Source organism: Lissotriton vulgaris, chromosome 3_1, assembly GCF_964263255.1.
Source record: "Lissotriton vulgaris chromosome 3_1, aLisVul1.2, whole genome shotgun sequence".
In the NCBI taxonomy this organism is placed as follows: Eukaryota; Metazoa; Chordata; class Amphibia; order Caudata; family Salamandridae; genus Lissotriton; species Lissotriton vulgaris.
This window is the reverse complement of record NC_141689.1, coordinates 149,404,212-149,428,418: the sequence shown is the minus strand read 5'-3', so window position 1 is coordinate 149,428,418 and position 24,207 is coordinate 149,404,212. Positions and strand designations below refer to the sequence as shown.

The window sequence follows — 24,207 nt, the reverse complement described above, 5'->3', positions numbered from 1 at the left end:
ATAAGGTCACAGTATCGATCAGGAACCTAGATAAACACGCAACAATCCTGCTGCTTTATCTTGAAACCCCCACATAATGTACCTTCACTCGCTCATCCAGTGGGTGATCTGCTCACACATGGCCACATTCCCCGCTCCTCTGAGGGTGTGTGGCATCACAAGCTTCATGTAGTGATCCACAACAAACAAAACAACATGTTCTGTCTCCTCCTCGGTGGTGCTCCTCACCCGGTCAGTGTCCTGTAGGCTTCCTCTGGTGTCTGCTGTCACAATGTCTTTAAATATAAGGGGAAGAGGGCAGAGTCCAGGGTGTAGGGTAATTTTAATCTGCTTCCATGATGGTATATGTCAGGTATGGGTGTGTGATTGTGCTCAGGTGAATGCTGGCTACCTGTTTTTTTTCATTCGTAGTTCTACATAACATATGCAGAGATATCTCTGCCTGTTCTGCTTAGAGTTCGGTTTACAGGTGTGCGCCTGAAATTCAGTTGTAAATTCATTACTTGTATCATTCCAGTGGTCCAGTGGTGAATTTACTAGCACAAGTCTCTCCTTCTCCTCATTAAAGGGGTGGAGACACGTTCTCCTAATAATTAGAGGAAAAACGCCAGGTGTAGATGAAAAGCTGTATGTACTGAGGTTTGGGCCTATAGATTCTCCTATGTGAACAGGCCCCAATGTTTGTAAATATTTCCATTCAATACAAAAGTGCACAAAGGGGCCCATTTGTACAAGCTCTGGAGTGAAGTTTGAAGGGGCGCTATTAAGTATCTACTGCCCCATCACACGATACTGCTGCCCCAGCAGTGTAAACAGGGCAAGAGGGGCAGGAGGAGAGTCTCTCTAATATCGTGGACCCCCAAGGGTGACCCTGGGGTGCACGGATCTGTAGTTTGAGGCATCCTCGGGATGAGGGGCCCCACAAACCCTGCCAGGGGGTAGGACAGAGCATGTCGGGGCAGAGGGACATGGAGGGAGTTGTGAAGCTGCACTGATGGGCGGAGACATTCTTCCTTCATCCTGACAGAAGCAGTTTCTGGACATGTTTCCCTGCGTCCCTGTGAGTCTCTTGTGCAAATATTGTCACTGGTTGCCCTTCTTCTACACTGCCTCAGCCGGATCTGTCTTGTGGCCTTGTAGGGAAGATTATTTTTATAGATACGTTTTTTATCTAATTCCATGTCATAAGTTGTCCGATGTGGCTCAAGATGTCTTTACATTTTATATCTCTGGTCTGATCGCTGTCTGCGAGGTTTGTGGTAGCCCCAGTGTTCCCTGCACGAGTATTGAGGAAGTGCCTTTTGTGAAAACCGCACGCGCTCAGCAGAGTTGTCTGTTTCCGGTGATCTCGAGAGAGCGGAGGGCACTGAGGCCAGCACTGAGTGAGAGTTAAGAGAAGAGAACTGACGAGTGCGGGTGAAGGATGGCCGCGGCGCTCACTCCTTCGCTGCTGCTGCTGCTTCTCCTGCACCCCCTCCCTGCAGACCACCTCGAGGGGCCCGGACCCAGCCCTGCAGACAGCGGGGGGCCAGGACGGACTCCCGGAGACCAAGGAGGTATGCTCCCCTTACTGATTACCTTACACGAACAGGTACCCCCATCTGTAAACTGCTGCTAATGGCATAGGTGGAACGGGGTGCACTCCATTGAGAATGGGAGCAAGTGTGAAAATGAGTGTATTTACAAATGACTCCTCCTGAGATACAGCCGCTCCCAGGTGTCCAGGCTAGAACATTACTTGATCATAATTACTGATTAGTCACACTCTGCGAATCAGAGTTCAGTGAACCCCATAGTCAGTGTATTTAAAAAGTGGGCTATAATTACAAAATCACCCTCTGCTCATCCAAATTGTCGCTCCTAACGCCCCATGCTGACACACGAGGGTGGCCGGTGAAGCACATTCTCACAGACACAGATAAACAAGGTCTGGACATGGTAAGAATTCACTACATATGGTGCACTGGGCCCCCTGCTTAATTTGTATAGGGGGGGAGTCTTCTGTCAGATATGATGACGTATGTGGCGCGCCTCAAGGTCACAGGGCAGGTGTTCAGGGACAGGACTAGGCCTCTGTGCACACTTCAGGCTAGAGCGACATCAGGGCCACAATAAAAGCCAACACAGCAGATAAACAGGCAGCCAGGAACAAAGTACATGGGACAGGCCAGTCCCAGTATCCCCCCCGAAGGCAGAGAATGAAGACAGATGTCCACCTCTGGTTCGAGACCCTGCTTCAGACTTGCACTAAACTTAAAATGCATTCCAACGTCAGCAGGCAATGGCAGCATTAACAGCATTCTGCTTACTCTCAGTGTTCCACAGACTCTAGCAAGGAACAGCATTTACACCAAGACTGAAGTTGAACCGTTTAGTGTTAGAACTTTGTAATAACATGGAGATTATTCATTTGAAATTAGGTATTGTTAGGTTTTATTATTACTATTTTACTATTTTAATTAATGTTTATATACATATATATGTGTGTGTATATATAACTAGCAGCCCGCCCCAGCGTTGCCTGGGGCAGAAAGGGGCTGGGGGCAGTACACCCGCTCCCGCCCAGACCCCCTTCCGCACCGACTCCCTCCCGCCCCAAATCACTCCCACCCCCTCCCGCCCGGACTCACTCGCGCCCCCATCCCGCCTGGACTCACTCGCGCCCCCCTCCCGCCCCGACTTACTCGCGCTCCGACATTTTCATTTACTGCTGCCTCCTTCTTGCCTCCCCCTGCATCACACAGTCTCACTTTCCCCTTCCTTACCTGTGCCGCCGCTCCTCACTGCACAGCCGCTCGTCACTGCACCGCTGCTCCTCCTTCGTCGTCATCACGCACGTCGCGTCGCGGCCAGCGCTAGGTCCCGGCCGGCGCTACTTTCAGGGGACTACTTTGTTTACAAACTTAATTTTTTTTATTTACTTTTTTTTTTAATTTATATAGCCTATGTCCATCTACAGACCCTGACATTTTCATAGATGTATCGGGTGTGTAGATTGGCGCTGTGGTTCCCGAGTTTACCTGGCCAAAAGGTGCAAGTTTTCTCTTTATAATAGTAGTATAGATAATATTCACGTGAATATAGTCATATATACTCCAAATCATGAGGCTTGACATAGGCCAGCACAGGTTTTTCATGCCTCCAAAATTCAAAATTTTTGCTTCGGTTCAAACTACATTTTCCTGCAGGAGAACTTTGCAACATTTCAGGTTTTATCGATACTTCCCTCTCAGATTGAGCACCTAAACAAAGCAATCCCTCACCACCTCGAGTCATTGTACAATCCCGAGTTGCACAATTCCATGAAGAAGGGCAAGCATTGCTCTTTTCTGCTCTCTCAGTCAGTAATAGGCTAGTTCCAGGACACCTAGGGGGTCCATAAAATGCTCTATACATTTTTCAAAGTATGAGGTACTGCACTCAGCCTGCGGCGGTACCAGCTCTTTCAAAAGTTCAACTTTTACAAATTAAAAAGCCTGATTCTTTGGTGGTATATGAAAAACGATGTATTCATTGTGTAGTGCTTTACATTATTGCTGTTTTTGTATTTCTTTCCCCAAACACCAAACTATGTTTCATTTTCCTTGTGCTCTTATTATTTTACAGTGATGTCAACTGTTAAACACTTTACCAGCGCTTAAGTACACTGATAGTTTGGGGGTTGTGAGAATGGTGGTATAAAAGTGCTCTCAGTCGTCCTTTTTTACCACAAATTTAATATCTTTAATGGCTAATGTAATATAATCAATAATATGCTGCATAGTTCAACATTTATAAGGTCCCAAAGGCGAGACCTCTTGCATTGCAAATGCTTGTTTAGTTAGTGTGTGCACAAGAAACTTCAACCATGAGTCTTTTCTTTTGATAAAGTGGCCACCAGACACATTGATGTTAACCTAATGGGGACTACCATCTTAGCGCCATATCTACCACCTGTCTCCACACCCAAGGGTCTCTGAACAGACCCAAAAGCCTCAATGTGGCTGATACCTTTGAAGAGAGGTCCGCTTCTCAGTTACGTCATTGAGAAGATCCATCACCCAGACGAGCTTAAGGGCTCCGAAGCCACTTGGCCTTCGATGTGCTTCCTCTTCTCAGGTATTGTGGGCAGAATAGAAGTGAAGAGTCCATCTGTGCTAAGTCTTTCACTCCTGTCTTTGGTAGCATGAATGGATGGGTCACTGCCCACTCGTTCTCTTTATGTGTTCACAGGCTTGCCTAAACCTCCAGGAGACCAGTCCATGCCTACGTCCTTTTGGACTGTGCAGAGCTCTGGGCTTCAACCTACCAGTTCCAGGCCCCAGTTTCAAGGCGATCACCATCCAAGAGGTCTTCTATGCTTCCAGTTAGGGGAGCGGAGGGGTCATGGGGCACACTTTGTCACCTTTTTCATTAGTGGCTTTGATTTAGAAAAGCACCAACAGCAGCTCAGCAGCCTGCTTCATAATTCAAGAAGGAAGAGGGAGAGAAACCGGCAAGGGGGCTCTATGTTTTGCTTGGCGTAATCCCGAACATTAACCGTTTACAGCCCAACTTCATCTCCTCTTACTCCTTGACTTAATGCTTCCCTGTGACCATGGACAGCTCTCTGCTGCCTTTTGGCTAGGTCTCAAAATGCCATATACATACATACATACATACATACATGCAATCCAGTTGGATCGTTGTGAGCTCCTAGGGCATTCCTGTTTGTTGGTAGAAGATCGGTAATGGAGACATTATGCCACAGTGTAACAAATGATTTAGAAAATTACATTTACCAACAATGACTTGGCATCTTCATTATTTGGAAGACAAATGGATAACTCCACGTCAGTAAGTATACCAAATTAGATTTATTTCATTATTAGTTTGTCCTTAAACTTTTTCAGTGTACAACCAACCGCTAAAAACAAAACAATTAAAACGTCCGATTCAAGAATCCCATCACATTACTTTGAATATTATCAATGGCGGTGTTTGGCGCGTGTCTTGGCATGATTGGCTCAGTCCATTGGTGTAATGGAACAGGGTGCATCTCTAACTAGGATGTAGGCATGCTCAATATGCCTGAACATTTGCAGCACAAAGACGCAGAAGAAAATAACGCTCTGACAGGGTCTAGAGTTCATTTTCTGTAACAACCCAACATCAGCAGATGTGCCCTAATCATTAGGATGCCATGTACCGAGCATATTAGCAAGCATTGTCAAAGACAATATATCTAGATTTAATGTGACAACATTAAAAGAAATAGCATATTGTTTTTTCCAGTGTTTCGTTGTGTTGTTGGTCGCAGTGGAAATAATGTTGACAGTGTGCTAATAGTTGCTGTGTTAGTAGCGGTGTTAATGGTTTTATAAAGGTGTGAGTACTGTTGGTTGTGGTACTGGGTTTATAAGCGCTAGTGATATTGCTGGTGGTGGTGGTTTTTCTGGTATTGCTGTAGGTGCTTTTGGTGATGTTATGTGATGTAAATAGTGATTTGCAGAGCATTATAGTATCATTTGGTATCTAGTGGCGGTTGATCGGTATTGTTGTTGCGGGTGTTGGAGGTGGCAGTATTGGTAGTGATGGAAGAGGTATTTATTGGTGGCATCGGTGATGGTGAAGTGAATGATACTGATGGTGGTGGTGTGGTGATGGTAGTATTAGTATTCTGGTGGTTGTATTGAAGGTATTGGTAGTGATGTTGTGGTACTCACTGTGATTTTGTGTTGATGGTGTTATTGATTACATTGGTGGTGTCTGGTGATGGTGGTATTGGAGATGGTGATGTCAGTTTTATTGTAGGTGGTGCAAATAGTACTGTGGCCTGGGTATTTGTAGTGGTGGTTATGTGTGGTATTGGTGTTGTTGTTGGTGGTGGTATTGGTGATGGTATTGGTGGCAGTATTGGCTGTCTTTTTTTCTTATGAAAGCCCACATATATACAGGTACATGGCTTCCTAAATAAACAGGATGGCTGACCACATGGCGGTTGTTTGATTTGATAAACAAAAAGTGAGGTTAGGTTCAGGCTCCCATATGAGGCATGACAACGCATTACAAATGTCTACTGCAGTAAAACAAATTGCTCTTTCGATAAAATTCCTGTATGAGATAAAGAATAGAATGTGACAAAGATATGACGGTTGGGTATACGTTTTAGATATAAAACAGTCTTCATGTGTTGTAATGCAGCCACTTCATAAAGGGCAAAATGATAATGCTTTCCTCTGAGTGTCTGACATAGATTATGTGCATCAAGGTGTACGTCCCAGATGTTTCCATATGAGCACATGAGGTGAAACGTTGTCAATTCTGACTTCACTATTTTGGCTATATGTCTATATTTGTTCTTATTTTACCTTGTCATGGTGCTAAGTAGACACTTGTCCCAGGCTAATGTCGTATCAGGTGTTATAACTATGTCTTTAGCCAAATTACTTGATGCTTTCACAGTTCTTAGAAAGAGAAGGTCAGAGGACATCTGTGTCAATGGCAGACATGACAATGAGTCTGCATATATCGGGAAAAGATAGCGACTTATAGTATCCAAGATGGATTCAGAGACTCCTCAAAAATTGAGTCGGACCTTAGGACTGTGTGAATGTGTCGTCGTAGGAGCTTTTCTGATATATAGTATTTGGATAGCATGTCGGAAACCCATGCTCTCAATATTCTAAGACATGCGATATCTAAAATATAATACATGATGTATAAAGCATACAATATCCAATGTGAAGAATGAAACCTAAACATGCTTATATTATACGCAATGAGCAAGGCGCAAATATTTTGTAGCATTCCATTGTTTCAAGCAATTGGTATTCGTCCTTATATAACACAATGAATAAAGGAAATCTATCTAAAGTGTTTAGGCGTGTTGGCAGTTTAACATACCAGTGATATCAAATAGGTCAGATTAAACATATGTGTCATAAAAAGAAAAAAATGAAAATAAAGTCTTGTTTGCAAGTATTCTCATTGTTCATACTTAGAGCTCCCGGTTTCATGGTATTTATTTTTTAACATTTCCATCTGTATTTATCTATATTTATTCTTTGGCCATTTTATTGGTATTTACCCATATTTATTTTATGTTTTGAGAGTAAATGGAGTTGTAAAAAGGAATATTTTCACATTTATATAACTGATGAACATCCATCGTACTTTTATGCCTGTCGAATTTTAACAAATTAAGCAGCCAAATATAACAAAACACTAAAATGACAGGTAGCATTAGGTTCAAATATATGTTAACATATGCCTGTATTTAAGATTTTATTTCCCCATGCTGTCAGTCTGCTTAACAGTTGGTCTGGAACTCATGAAGGACTTCAAGGAAAGTCACTTCTAAGAATCACAATTTTCTGTATTTTTCAGCTATCAAAAACAAATACAGTCAGGAAACAGAATGTTTTCTGTTTGTATTTATCTGTAAAAATGGAAAACTGGAAGCCTTATTGATAATTCATGGTAACTGTGGTATCTAGGGTAAATTTATGTTGGTGATTGACTCTCATGTTGATTTCAGGCAGTTGGAAGTGGGGGTCCTTATCCCTCACCAAATGCTGGAGGCGGGAGTCCCTGTCTCACACTGCTGTCGCCAAGTGAGAGATCCGGACCCCTCGTTTCAACATTAGGATAAGTAAGGACACAGTCTGAGATAGCCCTGCTCACCCCCTTAGTAGCTTGTCATGAGCAGCCAGGCTTATCTCCAAGGCACGATTGTTTATAGTATGTGCAACCACACTCACAGCAACCCAATGATGTCACCACAAATAGACTCCACACAAGTTTTTATAAAATGAGTAGAATCTTTACATAAGAAGATATACAATATGACCGCACAATACAAAATCAACATGTAATAATGGGTAGTATTTCTTTCGGTGGATGGGTAGGTTATAATCCCAACCCCCGCTTCTAACCAACATTTAAGCTTACTTGTAACCGTTTCCAAAAGGTTAGGCAGGTCGTATTGCTAGAATCACACACGTTGCAAAAGAAAAGAAATACTGCAATGCGTAACGATATACTCCTGTACTGTGCAATAGAGAAACAATGCCATATGTAGCGCCACAATCATGTACTTTGCAATAGAGGAATAATGCTATGCGTATGAATACCAACATGCCCTGTGCAAGGAAGAAACAAAGCAATGCGTCACACTACAATCATGTACTGTGCAATGAAGAAATAATGCAATGCACCATGTTATAATCCTGTAATGTGCGATGAAGAAATAATGAAATGCGCCACGTTACAATCATGTACTCTGCAAGGGAAAAATAATGCAGTGCGTAGTGAGGTTCCGTGAATTCTGAACCCGTTTCATAAAGGTCATAATATCGTAACGAATTTGGTAGTAACGAACCGTAAATAGTGAGTGCGGCAAGTACGAGTGTTTTCGTCATGTTCGATCGATGGATTCACTGCGTATTTAGGGATTTCGTTCTGAACCCTCGGGTTCCATTTTGTGTACGGCAGCTATTTTGTGGTTGCCCTCACATAGGCCGATGACTATGGCCAAATGAGTCTTTGGGACACGTACACCTTCAACTGACTCTTAGATGACCTGAGCGAACTGACCCCTTTGCCTGAAGCTAACCTCGTGAAGCCAGTTCCTTGTCCGGTAGTTGATCGAGATAGAGATCAAAGAACAGGACATTGCTGAGTTTATTATACATGCACACACCCTTTATCCTGCTTCAGATCTGTTTCTGTTTCTTCTTTTATGGCTTGTTTATGGTTCGGGTTGTGGTCTTTTATTATGGGTTTGTCCGGCCTGTCCGAGCAAGAATGTTGGGCTTTCCCCTGTAATTGATGGTGGGCTGGACAACTGAAAAGTGGGCTTGTCGTCATGCGATACCTTTTGCAATGTCACTTGTGATTGGACAATTCGTAACTAATGAATGTTTGTTAGGAATGTGCACGCACTACCCAGGCACTCCTCACCAGCGCCTGTGGTTGCACCTTGACACGCACTCTGCGCTTCCGAGACTTGCCTCTTCTCTGGTGCACATGTTGACCAGACGCTCTTCACCAACGCCTCGACTTGCACCTCGACATGCACACTGTGCATTCAAGCCTCTCCTCTTCTCCCGGTGCACACGATGACCAGGCGCTCTTCACCAACGCCTTGACTGCACCACGTCACGTACCCTACCTGTCCAAAACGTACTTCGTCGCTCAGTGCACACAACTCAGTTCACTCCTGCTACAAAAAGCTCCAGGCCCGAAAGGGCTCAACGTTCACTTCAATCATACTTTTTCCCCCTAAATTGGTTCCCCATTTGGTATTCTTATTTAATTAAATTGCAGATTCGCAACGTGTGACCCCATCCATGGGGTATGCACTAATCTCTGTTATCCCCAAACCAGGAAAGGACCACACAAACTGTGCCTGCTACAGGCCCATTGCACTCCTTAACCTGGATGCCAAATTATACTCTAAAATTCTGGCAACACGCTTAGAGAATGTCATGCCACATCTTATCAAGGCAGACCAAACAGGGTTCATCAAGGGGAGGCAAACTCATGACAACCTTTAGTGGGTAGTTCTCATTATCATCAAAGTGCAGAAAAAAGATATTTCTGTAGCCCTTCTCTCGCTAGGTGCAGAGAAGGCATTTGACCAGGTTGACTGGGCCTTCCTAACACGAACCATGAATAAATTTGGATTTAACACGACCTTTATTGGCATCGTGCAATGTGAAGTACGCCGCTTCTCAGTCACGGGTATTGGTGAATGGGGTGGCCTTGGATTCCTTTAGAATCTCGCGGGGAACCAGTCAGGGTTGCCCGCTTTCACCCCTCCTTTTCACCCTCAACATTGAACCCTTCGCAGAACGAATTAGGGGGAATCCAGACATAGGTGGGGTGCACTTTGGGCAGGACAAACACAGGATTTCCCTCTTTGCAGAGGATGTGCTCCTCCCAATCACAAGGCCGTTATCCTGTCGCCCGGCCATCCAGAGGGAACTCGTCTCCTCTGAAAAGCCTTCAAGATTTAAAGTAAATTTATCAAAGCCCATCCTCCTCAACCTGACATTACCTAGGGAAACCATGTGTTCTGTGATGGAGGTGTCCCCTTTCCAAGACACGTATAAAGATATTACTTATCTAAGGGTTAAACTAACACCTAAGCTGTCGAAACTTTGCGGGGCAAACAACCCTCCCCTGTTGCGGCAGCTCAAGGCAGATCTAGCCAGGTGGAGAACTTCTCATACCTCCTGCATAGGACGCATTAATTTCATTAAGATGAATATGCTTCCCAGGTTACTTTACCTCTTTCAGGGTCTATCTATACCGGTGGGAAAGTACTCTCTTTGTAGACATAAAATAGATGATCACTAAATTCATTTAGCAGGGGCTGAGGGCACGTCTATCCTATTGCCTGCTAATGAGGGCAAGACGGGAGGGGGGACTGGTACTCCCAGACTTCTTGGGCTATTATAGGGCGGCCCAACTTCGGGTGATTACAGATTGGTCCCTACGCGAATCTTAAAAACTCTGGCTACATATGGACTGACAAATAGTGGGTAGGATGATCTAGGATCTCTTCTGGAAACCAAAACAGAATTGGCCTTTAAATGCATACATAAGCACCCCCACGGCCACCACTCTACAGGTGTAGGACGACTTTAACTGATTGCTGCCCCTGACCACCTTCCCTTCTCCCTACACCCTATTCACTTCAATCTTGAGTTTCTACCCACTCACCAAGACGGACCATTTGAAGCCTGGAGGAAGAAGGGTTGCCTTATGATTTCAGGTCTCTTTAAAAACGGGAGGCTGTTGACCTTTGAGGAATGCATCAAAGCTTATAAGTTCCATTCTTCTGAAAAATTCCGCTATATTCAACTCAAACACTGGGTACAACAACCCCGGATCCGGTCAGCCGCACCCAGAGACTTACTCCCAATTGAAAAATTTGCTCAATTGGGTGCATCCTCAAGGGGGACCTTCTCATTCCTTTACTCATACAATCTGTGTGTCCTCGCTCTATCCCGAGGTACCAAAGTTTTTGGGTCTCTCTCCTGGCTGAGCTGCTGGGAGAAAAACAGTGGGGTTCCATGAATAGGGACGTATCCAAATATAATCGCTCACTGTTCTTAAGAGAGGCTCACTATAAAATAGTTTACAAGTGGTACCCCCCAGAAGTTGCGCAAAATATTCTCCAACACCGCCGATCATTGTTGGAGGGGTTGCGGGCATTTGGGAGATTTCAAACATATATGGTGGGATTGTGCCTCAATACAGCCCATTTGGAAAGAGATCGTTTCCCAAATTAAAATGATCCGGGACCCCAGCTTAAAACGCCAAACCCAAGGTGACCGTTCTGTAATGTGGTTGTGCTTAGGAGCCACCAAAATGGCAAAAGCCACAGCGTGGAAGAAGGTAGAGGCCCCCACTCTTACACAATGGCAGGCCAGGCTGTGGCGAGCACTGGCAATGGAAAGATGGCGGACATAGTGGAAAACTCAAGGACAGGGTTCAACTACACCTGGGATCCCTTGGTTGAATTTTTATCAGAAGGTTTGGCCCTATTCGCTTGTGGACCCAGATTGAGGACTCCCCATCTCTTTCATATCTCATTATCTGGCTGACTGTGTCGCTTGAGCAGGGCAGCTTGTGGGATTCGCTGTCGGCCCTGCATGCGTTGGTCTGACCTCGCCCATGACCAAACGTGACTATGTTCTGCCGTGATACTATAGTTTGTATTGTTTTATTTTTAAGTTCTATGAGAAAAAGCGGATATTGTTGGGAATCACTTGTGGTCAAAGCAAAAAGAGAAAACAAAAAGACTCACTCTGAGAGCAAAATACGATGCTTAATTTTAGTAGAGATATATAAAAATGGCTGTCATCACCGGTCGAGTCCTATTAATAATAAAAAAAAAATTGAAACAAAAGGAATGTCAATTTGATATGGAGTTCTAATTTTTTTGTTTGTTTTTCAAAAGTTGAATTTTTTCCTAGCACACAACGGGCCAAATGAGTCAAATGTTTGTGTCCTGGCTGGTTGACGCAACATATTTGTTTCTTTGCTCCGCGTTTGACGGTCCCTGTAACACATCGCAGATTATGTCAATTGAGCACAGATGATCTTCTTTACTGTACACAGCCGGTGCTAGGACAGCCTGTGCGCCATCCTACTCAGAGGAGAAGCCGATTTCTATACCAACACAAGCTGATACTACCTGTGATGGCTCTAGGAATGCTGTCATCAACATGGGAATACGCTGGGGACACTGCAGAACATGGGCCATTATCGGGTCCAGTAAAGCATCAACGTCCAGTTGCGCACATGATGGGAGTGTCATACAGAGATCCAACACACATTCTTCTTCGCAAAACAGGCATCAGAGGACAGGTAAGATGCAGTCCATCCTGACTGGTCTAAATGACAAGAACCAAGAAGCACTTAGTACCCTGGGGCAAGGTGTGTCTAGAAGTTGTACCATGCGTTCATGGTATTTTCGCTCCAGGAGTACTGTTTCCATCTCCTTGGTGACTGGGCCATCCATTGCGAAGCAGAAAAATGACAATCAGGATACTTGCTAAACAGGATCAGTGGCAGCCCTCCAAATATTCTTCCAAATACGAAGGGTATTAAGTTTGGTATGTGAGAGAGTTTATAAAGCACAACAGCTGCCTCAGCAAAGAGGCGTTCCGGCGCTGAGCAGCAATGAGGTGACCAAGATCAAAAAGGGCTCAGGAGGACCTATGGAGAGGGGAAGAGGAAAGTTTTTATGGCTTTCCTGAATTTGAGATAATTATTAGGCTCCGGAATGTGGGCCGGCAATGCGTTCCAGAGGATGGCTGCTCTGTTCCGAATAGAACGACCCCCAGCACAAGCCTTCCTGACTTGGGGGAACCACCACCAGGTGTTGTCCCATGGAGCGAAGCTGGCAGGAGGGAATATAGGGTAGAAGCAAGTCGGTCAAGATATTTGGAGATGCAAGTTTCTGGACTTTAAAGGCTATACAGAGGGCCACAAACTCGATTCACCTAGTCACAGGCAGCTAGTGGGAATGGTGAATGGCGCTAGACACTGAGCAGGCTCTGCGCTGACCTAAGAGAGATCTTGCAGCATTCTGGACTCTCTGTAGCTTCTGTATTTCTGACTTGTTTGCACTCAGATACAGTGAGCCGGCGTAGTCAAGTCTTGACATGAACAGGGCCTGGATGATGATCTGCCAGGTCGGTATTACTCCGAGGACCGTCTTAAAGGTGTGTAATAGTCCGGAATCTATAGTTTTAAATAGGTGGACAATGCCTGTCGTATCAGTCATGTTAAAGATATGATTTACCATTTTCTGCAAAATGAAAAGGGCAATGCGTATATTTAAGTGCCTGTATCTCTGCCGAAGAGCTTGCTACTTTAAGATCCAAAGTCTCTCGAGCGGAGGTTAAGGGCATGGATTTCTGTAGATGCATGGCTTTCATTCTGCTTCAAGCATCAAACGTATTAATTAAATATTTAGCGAAGGCCATAACGGAGCCTCCCTGACTGTATGTGTTGGTGGAAAAAAAAACTTGCATATAGCAAGTAACCCTGGAACTCACGGTTACCAGATATGTGATGCCCGGAAGCATTCCCCAGCAACCTTGATTGTTTAGCATCCAGTAAATCCTGTAGGTCTAAATCCTCTGTAAGTAAGGATAAGCGTAGTTTCACATGTGTGAGTGTTGAGACCAACATTGTATGATGCCACTACCCCTAGGTGTTGTCTCTGTACATAGCGTGGATCTGGTCTATTGATACTAAATCCTTTAGTTTTATCCAAGAATCTTTCCTGACAGTTATTGGTGTCTACTGGCCAAATCAACCATCCCTTTCAATCGAGGTCTGATCTATTGTATTATATGATGTCATCCAGTGTAACATCTTCTTGTGATGTTATGTTACCCTCAGTGTGTGATGGTGTGGGCATCTGAGGTGTATTCAAATCTTTGTTCCTTGCTTATCCAAGACAGGCCGTTTGTTGCAGCGTTTCATTCAAATACATTATTTGCTGAGGAATAAGGCATGCTCTAAATAGTGCCACTGTTCCCTGTACCTGCCAGTCTCTAGTACCCAGACTAATTTTAAGTCTATGGTGTCTTTCCATAAGTCAAAACCCTGTTCAGACAATTGGGCAATAAAGGAAACAGAATAAATCTCTTTGGTGTTTGTCCATATATTTTTTTGTACTGGTGTTGGTGCAACCTTATAATAATATGAGACTGGGTCTGACTTGTTATACCCTGAAAAATACAGACATTTCTGTGTAAATGTTCAGTTCAGTTCCGTTCAGTTCAACTTTATTCGGATACAATAGTACCCATAAAACCACACAAACAACATCACAACAATTTACCAAAAAGATAAAAAATTATTGAAAAAATGTCAGTTGTACAGATACTAAAGTGACTTGTGCAAAGCTATTCATCATATCAATACATATAAATACTAAAAGGGAGAAACATTGCAGAATCTATTTATAACAATATCAAGGGTCCATCATGGATCTTCGCGCCCTTACTGCAGATTTTAGGAAAGTGCTAGTGCGGAAAATAAGATGAACATCATCTAATTCTATCATGGATCGATATGCTGCCTCTAAACTAATTGGTCTTCTTTTATTAAAATATGGACATAAAAACTGTTTAAAATATTTGTTATAGTATTTGCAGAAAAATATAAAGTGCATAATAGTTTGCTCACTCCTCCCATCACAAGAGCACAAGTAAAAATTTGAATTTGGGCTATGTTCAAGTGGAAAGCAGAGTGCAAAACAAATTGTGCCAGCTCTTAGGCGAAACAGTAAACTCGTCTCCCAGCGGCTCATTGGTAAGGACAGATATTTGTGGAGTGGGTAACTATACCGTTCGATGACCATATAGTTGCGCACAGTTATTTTCCTAGCCTCAGCCCCCTCTCGCTCGATCTTATATAGGGAGTACAGAGTATTCTGCATTTCTTTTTTGTCGACTGAGGCAGCAAGTGTGGGATCCTGGAAAATGCTTTCCATATTTATACTGCGCAGGCTGCTCAGCACACCACTCAACCATGGGATTTCTAGGTACTTAGCACAGCGTAAACAGTCCTTGATGATCAGCTGTGTCAAGGAAGCCGCTTCGTTCTTCCATACTGCAATCCAAATAACTCCCGGGCGTGCCTCAATAAAATAAGTTATAAAATTAATATTAAGCTCTTTGTGACTTATGTATGGGGGGTTGAGATTGGGACGTTCAATAGTTTCCTACAAAACCTAATCTCTTCCTGCTGTATAGCTGAGCAATTGGACGTTCCCCAGACCTCGGCACCATATGTGGCCACCGGGGTGCACTGAAGTTTGTAAATTGTCTTTACAGCTAATAGTGCACACATGGTCTTAGGTCGAGGTATGCTTAAGATAGAATTGGTGGCCTTTGAGAACTTGTTCCTGGCGTGAGCTGAATGCTCACTCCAGGAGTTGTTCAAAGCAAAGGCCAATCCCAAATAAACAAAAGATTTTACCGGGGTCATCTTATGGCCATCTATTATGATCGGGCATATGTCATACTTGCCCTGGCCACTGCTCATTAAAAATGATTTCTTAAAATTTACCCACAGGTCTAAATTTTTCATAAAACTATTAAAATTTTGGACACGGAGGCGCAGTGAATTTGGTGTGCGGCCTAGAAGAACTGCATTGTCTGCATAAAGCAGCACGAGGATGGGCTCTTTGTTAATGTGTGGGACGTCATGGGTGGCCAGTTTCAAAGAGGCATTTAGGCCATTTATATATATAATAAAAAGCAGAGGGCCAGCACACATCCTTGTCTGACCCCCCCTTCCAATATTAATGATGCCGAGACCTCTCCACCCACCCCAATTCTTACTTGGGCCTTAAGATCTCTGTGCAAAAAAGCCAAGAAATTCACCAGGGTTTCATCCAGGCCCCCCGCCAAAAGGGTTGCCCACAGCTTGGATCTATTTACTAGATCAAAGGCTGTGGACAAATCCATGAAAGCCATATAGACCGGGGATTTTTTAGCGATAGCATATTTACCAATAATTAGGTTCAGGTTGAGGCATTGTTCCTTAGTGCCCACCTTTCCCCTGAAACCCAACTGACAGGGATCTAAGATGTTATTTGCTTCTGTCCAGTCTGCAATTTTATTATAAAGGACTCTGCCTAAAATTTTGAGGGTATTATCTATTAGAGAGATGGGACGGTAGTTACACGGAAGTGATCTATCACCCTTCTTGAAGATCAGAACTATTGTACTAGTAGCCCATGTATCAGGTATCGTTGCCAACGTCAAGTTGTTAAAAATATTCAGAAGCAGGGGAGCCCAAAAGGCCGGGTTCCACTTAATTAAATCTATGGGCAGCCCATCAGGGCCTGGCGCTTTCTTGCCTAGACTTTGATTAATCGCTTCTGTTACTTCTGAAATGCTGATGTCTATAGGTGTTGGGTTACCTGGAATAGGAGTTAAAACACATGGGGATGGAACAGAGTAAATAGTTAAAAAATGATCCACCCGAGCGTCGCTAGCTATATTGTAGCTAATTGGCGTCAGTGACTGGCCCATAGATCGCACTTCCCTCGCTGCCGCCCAAAAGATGTTACAATTTTTTAAGTTAGCTGCATCGGACAGTTTGTCCCAGCGTTCCTTCAGAACTTCATTCTTCCTATTTTTGATAGCCACCTTATATTCATCTGTAGCCCGTTTGACTATCATGGGGCATTTCGGAATTGTAGTTAATACCCTACGTAGGTTCCTGTTTACTTCGGAACAAACATAATTGAACCATCTGGGGATAGATGCCACCTTTTGAGGAGGTTTAGATAGAATAGTTTTAATCGTCTGGCAAATCTTTCCGAAGTCCATAATTACCTGTACTGGTGGGGATTCAAGGGAAAGGCAGGAATTAATGAGTGGCACATTGCCCTTTACCAATATCTTGAAGATTTCGGAGTTGTCGGCCCCCTTCCAGCATAGTCTTAGGTTATCAGTTGAGACCGATAAATTTGCCACCCCACATTCAGCCTAAAAAATAGGCCGTCGGGTTGTATATAATGATACCTTAATGGGATTATGGTCCCCGAAGTCAGAAGGGACGACTACAGCGGAAACCAACTGTTTTTCAATTAGAGGGCATATAAAAACAGAATCTTTTGTGGAACTACAACCCCTACCCCTATATGTTGGATGATTAATCATATCAGAACCTGCAACCAGGTCCATAACATTAGATAGATTATAAGAGTTGACAAGCCCTTTAAGTTCTCTACCTCTATTGAACGAGGGTTGTGCATAAAGGGCTACACCCTTATCAGGACCTAGATCGTTAATTTTAGCGTTGAAATCACCGCCAACTAAAATACCCATGGGGTCTCCCTTGTCTGTTTGATTATCTAAATCTGAAATAAAATCGAAAAGCTTTATAAAACTTTTATTTGGAACTGACTGAAAATCATTATTATAAAAATTTAGTAAGTGGAGTTGGATACCTCTTTTATACAATACAGCCTGAATATCTAGGCTATGAGTTAAGATTTTATTTTAAACTTCCCCCGGCTGCCCCATTAATTACCAAGAAAAAACCTCCTGATGGCCTTCCCATCCTGGGTTTTTCTGAATGGATGCTAAAACAATGGAAACCCTCGATATATAAATCTTCGGTGGCCCAGGTTTCCTGGAACATGAGAATATTATATTCCCTTATTGAATGTACTCATTCGATATTATCGAGTTTTGTTCGGAGACCTGCCACATTCCAGCTCAGTATACTCAAGCTGGCTCCATTGTCGCTATTTGCTAGTTCTATCGACCCTTGGGCACAGTTTGGGACCATCAGTGTGTCTTCGGCTGGCATGATACTGACGCCCTCTGAATCCAAGGGCTTTGGTGGTCAGTTTTGCTGGTCTAAACTACAAATAACTTGATAAATGTTTGACAGGGGTATGGCTGTTCTACGGTCTCTATTAGGAGTGGGTGGTCATTTATAAAAATAACCCAAGGGGAGTGCACTAATATCAGTGGGAGGGTTAAAAGTTTCCTCGGTGACAGACAAAAGGTGATGAACCTGCTGGGGCCTTCTAAAATGTAAGACAACACAGTCCTCCTGAATGCATTTGTCTGAAACCTTCCATTATTTCCCCAATAGGTATCCCACTTAATCGTCGACCTCAATTGATGTAAGATCCTTTTTTCTTTCCATTTCACTCATACCTCGATCCCTCGCCCCAACTCCACCCCCCTGGTTTATAAGGTGACTCTCCAATACACTCAAGGGTTTCACGCTAGCATGTTTACCTATTGAACACAGTGAAAGAAAATGTTATGTATACTCATATGTGATTTTTTTGATGTCATGGTTACTTTTTTACGAAAGCGTATTATTATATTACAGCGCTCCTTGAGAAAGGGCTATTCCAGCACGAAATGCATCGGAGCATTTGTGTCATATAACAAAGTGGAGTTTCAATCCTAATGAATTTATATGGTCAAACATGGATAAATAAACGATGTGAACATCAATGAAAAACTTTAATCAAAAAAATTAAAAAGATTTTTTCTTCAAAAATCCACGGAGTCTGTCAGTGATTGACAAACCCAAAGGTGTGCCCTATCACAAGGATGCGTTTACGCACTCGGTAACGCACTTAACCTTTCAATGAAACGCCAGCCCGGCCTCCTCTGGCCCCTGACAGCCACAGACGGTCCCGCCCTTGTCCCGGGCTTCTCCCGGCACTGCCCACGTGCGTCCCGCGAGGCGGGAGGCGTTCCGCTGTTTAGTAGCGCCTCCGGGCGCTGGCGGTGACGTCACTGGTGCGCCAGTGGTCCCCGGGGCACCTGGGATATGAAGTTTTTAGCTGTTGCCCTCACAGCGGTGGGTAAAGAAGCTGCGGTGTTTTGGCTGTTGCCCTCATGGCGGTGGGTAGGGAAGCTGCAGTGTTTTGGCTGTTTCCCCACAGCGGGAGCTTCAGGGACTGCAAGATTGGCGTGCCTCACCACCCACAGAGCGCTTGGCGCTTCGCTGTTTAGTAGCACCTCCAGGCGCAGGCGGTGATGTCACGGGTGCGTCGGTGGTCCCCAGGGCACATGGGATATGAAGTTTTTAGCCGTTGCCCTCACGGCGGTGGGTAGGGAAGCTGCAGTGTTTCGGCTGTTGCCCTCAGGGCTGGAGCTTCAGGGACTGAACTGCTTTTCGGCGGTGTTGGGCAATGTTCCCATTGGTGGAATGTGAAAACATTTCTGGGATTAGCAGACTTACGCAGAAAGTGATGACCATAATGTTGATAGCAATACATTGTTTCATAGTCTGATGTGTCTTCTAACATTTAATTTTTAGAAAAAGCTGCACATTTTCTAATTCAGACAAAATAGTATTTGCAGTTTCATTATCCCAATCATCAGAAAATGTACTGGAGCTTATGATATCAGTCAATGAAATTTTAAATAAATGTGGTATTTTTAAAAGGTCTATCTGGCCAAATATATTGTAATCAACTTTGTCCCATGCTATACCATCAGGTATAGGAACTGCTGTAATGTTCACAGATGATAGGTTTCTTTTTTCACAATGTGATGATAGATGCGGTTTCAGAATTGCATTCACTTTTTGTGCTGCAGCGCTTTCTCGAAGATCAGTTCCATGTATAAGCATACTAAAGACAGTTACTAGGCCTATACAGAAAAGAAAGAAGAGTATTCTGGTAGATAACTAGAGTTCAACCCCAGTTGATACCAGGTAAGTCTTTTTAAGAAAGTGCAGGCATCGTTTCAGGATCACTTGGATCCAAAGAAAACGTATCAACGTCAATGAAATAACCAGATGCAGTTCGATCAATTGTCGGTAATTCCGCTAGTCTTGTGGAAACTTTAGCTTGCTCTTGTTGGGGCATGTTGACGAAGATATCCGTGTTTGGTCGAAGGGAAATTTTTCTTTCAGTGGAGTTCTCATTTTGAACTTCAGTTTCAAGAGGAACCAGTTCCATCACATTGTTGCATAGTCCATCATTCCATACAGGTGACCCTTCAAACATGATGAGTCATTCTGTTTGAGCTTCTTGTATAGTTGTGAGAGGAGAGTGTCCAATTGAACAACTACTACTCAGTATCGGCCACATAGTGCGGTTTGATCAGGTCTATTTAGACAAATTGTTTCTCCTTTTTACCGGCAAGAGGTGGCAGAAGTACTGTTTGAGTCCCTTCAACTGCCAGGACAGGATCGTATGATAGCCCAAATTATTTTTTGTCCGCCATTTTTTCTCTGACTAGATCCCCAACTTTAGGGATCCAGACAGGTCTTGCCGTGACACTTATTACTTACCCAGTGGCGGTCCTTTTCACCTGTACATTACTCTGTAGTGCCCTGGATTCATTCAGGTCCTGTAACACAGTCAAACGTTTATGGATGTCAAAAGGTTTTTCATCTGCCACTGTGCCTTCTCAATCAAGATCAGGCACTCACATTCTCATCCCAAATAGGACCCCATAAGAAGTGACCCCCCTAGAAAGCTTCTTGGCTGAATATTTATGGCCTTTGAACTCCATACAGATGTGTTACCCAATTTCCACCCAAGCCTAATACTCTAGCTGTTAAAGAATGCGTTAAGGCCCAGTTTTTCCTCTCCACAACCAAATTTCCTTCGGGATGGTACGGAGAGGAGTACCTCAATGCTACACCCAGACTTCCCTTGGCTTGCTTTCAAGCCCTAGAGCTAAATGTGGGGCCACAGTCAGAATGTAATGTTCCAATTGAGTATGTCCCTATAAAGACTTGCGAATCTTTTGTAACATTTTGAACAACAACCAAGGGCTGGGGCCACACCCAAAGGAACCTAGAGCAGGAATCCACTGCAAACATGATATACTTGTAAGCCCCATCAGATTGTAAGGGGCCACATTGGTCCAAATAAACATACACAAGTGGTTTGTCTGATATTAGTAATGGTGTCTGTACTGGACGTGTTACTGTGGAGCCTTTCATCTGCTGACAGATTTCAAGACGTAATCCTTAGTCTGGTTTCTTAGTCCTTGCCACCAGTAGCCCTGTTTCAGTGGAGACACAGCTGCTGAAAACTCCTGCATGGGAAGAACCTTTTCCCTCGTGTGCTGCTAGAATTAATCCTAACCTACGATCCATATTTGGTATTACTCTATCCCTCACTCCTGGATTTTGAGCAAATGGAACATTGTTTGCATCTAACTTGTAGAGTACTTGAGTGGAATTTTTTTGGGTACTGCTGAGTTATTCCCTGAGCCAATAATTGCAACCATTATCTTACCGTCTATTCTCGTTTTTGAAAGAGTGATTTCAGCTACGGAAGCCGTGCGACAGCCCCCTTTGCAGCTATGTCAGCCAATGAATTCTCTTCAACGTGAACGCCATCCCGTTGATGACTCAGTGTATGTATCACGTGAGCCCTTGGTGGTTCGTTTTTCAACTCCACTACTTGTTCCCTTTGGGTTTTGTGCTTAACTGTACCACCATTTGCATCATTAAACCTATTCTATCCCCAGTGATGTAAATATTCATTATATGACTGTAAAAGGAATCACACAAGTTTAGCGTGGGGAATTCTTGATCCGCATTTACCAGTGCCAGTATTAGTGCTTTTAATTCTGCCAGCTGCGCCCGGCAGTCTTATAGAGACTGTTTTTGTACTCTTCGGATGAAACTTTCCATCCCGCATGTGTCCTTTAATGATAGTACATGCTGCGCTGTATAGCTGTTTACTCCCTAAGGCCCACTGAGCAGAACCGTTAGTGTAAATTATATATTCATACTGATCTAGAGGCATTGTTTCGTTTGGTCGAGGATATTCTTGTTCGTTTTAGCGTTGGGAATGCTTACCTTTGTTGCGGCCTCTAAGGCTGAACCGGGGTAACAAATACTATCTGTTTCTCCTAAGCCAGGGCTCTTTCTCTAACTACAGCAGTCTGTACTGCTGTTAGAATTTTTTCAGTTGATGCAAAACGCATCTAAGCATTTGTGTACAAATGTGATTTATATGCTATTGGTACTGTCTCACCTTCATTATATGTTAGATAGGTATACCCAGATTGACCCACAACTACACGGATGACCACTTTGCGTACATTTATGCTTGTCTGTAAGTGTTTGGAATCTATCATGTCAGCTTATAAGGAACAAAGAGTATCTATGTTCCTGTGTCCACTGTCTAACTGAAAAGTCAGGTTTTATTAAATCGTAGAAAGATTTTACTCTTTCTGCGCATTCCAAAATGTATGTTCTGCCAAAATTCAGGAATCCCAGGATTGATTTAAAATTTTTAATGATTTTGGAGGTTTGAGCAGCTCACATTTTTCTGAAAAGTTAGCTGCTATGCTTTTCCCTTCACTTGAAAGCTCATATCCTAGATAAAGGACATTAAGGTGGGCTATTTACAATTTTTTAAAGTTGAATTTGTAACCCTTAGAGGCAAATCCCAAAATTATGGTATTCACTCTGTTCAAGTGTTCCTCCAGGTCATCATCCATTAGATAAATATTATCCGCATAGGGCACTGCCTCTTCATCCAGATTCTGAAGTAACTAATTTACCTAGCCGAAAATAACCCTTTGCTGTTCTTATACCCCTGGGGGAGTCGACAAAATTGACTTTTGGACCCTAGCGCTGAGAATGCTGTCAAATATCTGCTCTCAGGTGCTATATTTTGGCAAAAAATCCATTTGAGATATCTATTGTTGTTTTATATTTTTTTCTCACATTGTTATTCATTAATGCGCACTGTGTGCATGTTGGACTGGAAATGTTGTAGTGCAAGTGTTTAAATGTCTGTAATCTAAAACTAAACGATAGGAATTGTCTGGTTTTGATATGGGAAACAAAGGGTTATTCATTTGAGAGGTGCAAATTTCAAGAATCTCTTGATATTCAAGTTGATCTAAGATCTCCCCGATTTGTTTTTTTGGCTTCTTGCTTTATTGGATACTGCTGTTGAGCTGTCGGAGTATTTTGTGGTGAGTTAAATCCTCATCACATCCAACATGGTTTTTGTATAATGCCGGGGCCTGGGCTACCGCCCACTCCTGCACAATTGTATATTTTAAATATTTGGGAACAAGGCTGGAAAATGCTTGTAAAATTACAGTTTCTCCCCTAGGGCAATCAATGACAAATGTTGGTGGCCAATGTTGTTCAGCTAACAAAATGTCATAGCCAAACGTCAACTTCTCCCAAAAGAGACCTCTACCTGTCCTGCATTTGCCCCCATCCTTTTGGAGTGTAATTTCATATAATTTATGTTGGACACTTACCCTAGTATCAGGTGTTTCCACCCTGATATATTCATTCAAGGCCTCTGTCACCAGAAATTCCATCAGTTTCTGGCGAGCTATTGTTACTTCTGCAGCTCTGTCTAGCATCGTCAGAGCCCATTCCCCGTTCAGTAGTTGAGTCCTCAGAATTCTGGGCATTTCTGATCTTTAGACCTGCAACCTTCTTCTTTTTGAACTGTGGTTTTTGTTTTCGTTTATTTTCTTTTTTGAAAGTGTATTCTTGAGGGTGCTGCTTGTTTCTGGACTCTTCTTGTCTGTCTGACCGTCCTTCTCTCACTAAGGTTTTTGTTTAATCCTGAAAGGAACTAAAGGAACGTGTATCAGTATCCTGATACCTGTCAGGTTTTCTAATATTGTCTCTTTTCCTAAGGTTGTACCTCCTTTCGGAAGTCTCCTGTGGAGGAGCTCTACCTCTTGGTGAAGATCTGTTTTCATTAACTTTTTGTTTTTTGTTATTGTCCCACTTCTTTTCGGAAGAAGCAGGTGTCTGCTTGAAGGTCTCCTTCTCGGGACTTCCCATCAGTTGTGGTTTTAATGCTTTTCCAACCAAACTGCTCCTGCCTAATTCTGCATATGCAGTTTCAATTATTTTAGGTAGTTCTTGTTCTTGCTGTAAAGGACTGAAATCACTTAGGCATTGCCGAATAGCCACTGATGCTGCCTTTGCTTTAATATTTGCTAATATTATGGCTGATACCTGGGCATAGTTACCTAGTAACTTGATCCCCAAGTACAGAGCAGGTTCTGCTCCATACTCATTTTGTATTTATGTCAGTTCATCTGGTATTATGGCTAATGACGGGATACTATGAGTTCTGGTATATATGGCAGCGAAAACCGTACCCCGCGAGGTACAATCCTCTATCTGTGGTGTTATCCCCATGGGCAAGCAGATTGTTAGCATTCTGTGTTTTTCATAAGGGCTAGTATTTGGGAACCCTCGGGTAGG

At 43.3% G+C, this 24,207-nt stretch overlaps 1 protein-coding gene across 1 annotated transcript in view; it reads left to right on the top strand.

The window, feature by feature from the left end:
* Positions 1 to 1,377: 1,377 nt before the first annotated feature.
* LOC147726124 (receptor-type tyrosine-protein phosphatase mu-like) overlaps positions 1,378 to 24,207 on the top strand; it is a 1,369,719-nt gene continuing 1,346,889 nt past the window's right edge. Inside the window, exon 1 of the mRNA XM_086960227.1 lies at positions 1,378 to 1,556. Coding sequence (XP_086816353.1) covers positions 1,424 to 1,556 — 133 coding nt within the window. The 5' untranslated portion in view covers positions 1,378 to 1,423. The remainder of the gene's footprint in view (positions 1,557 to 24,207) is intronic.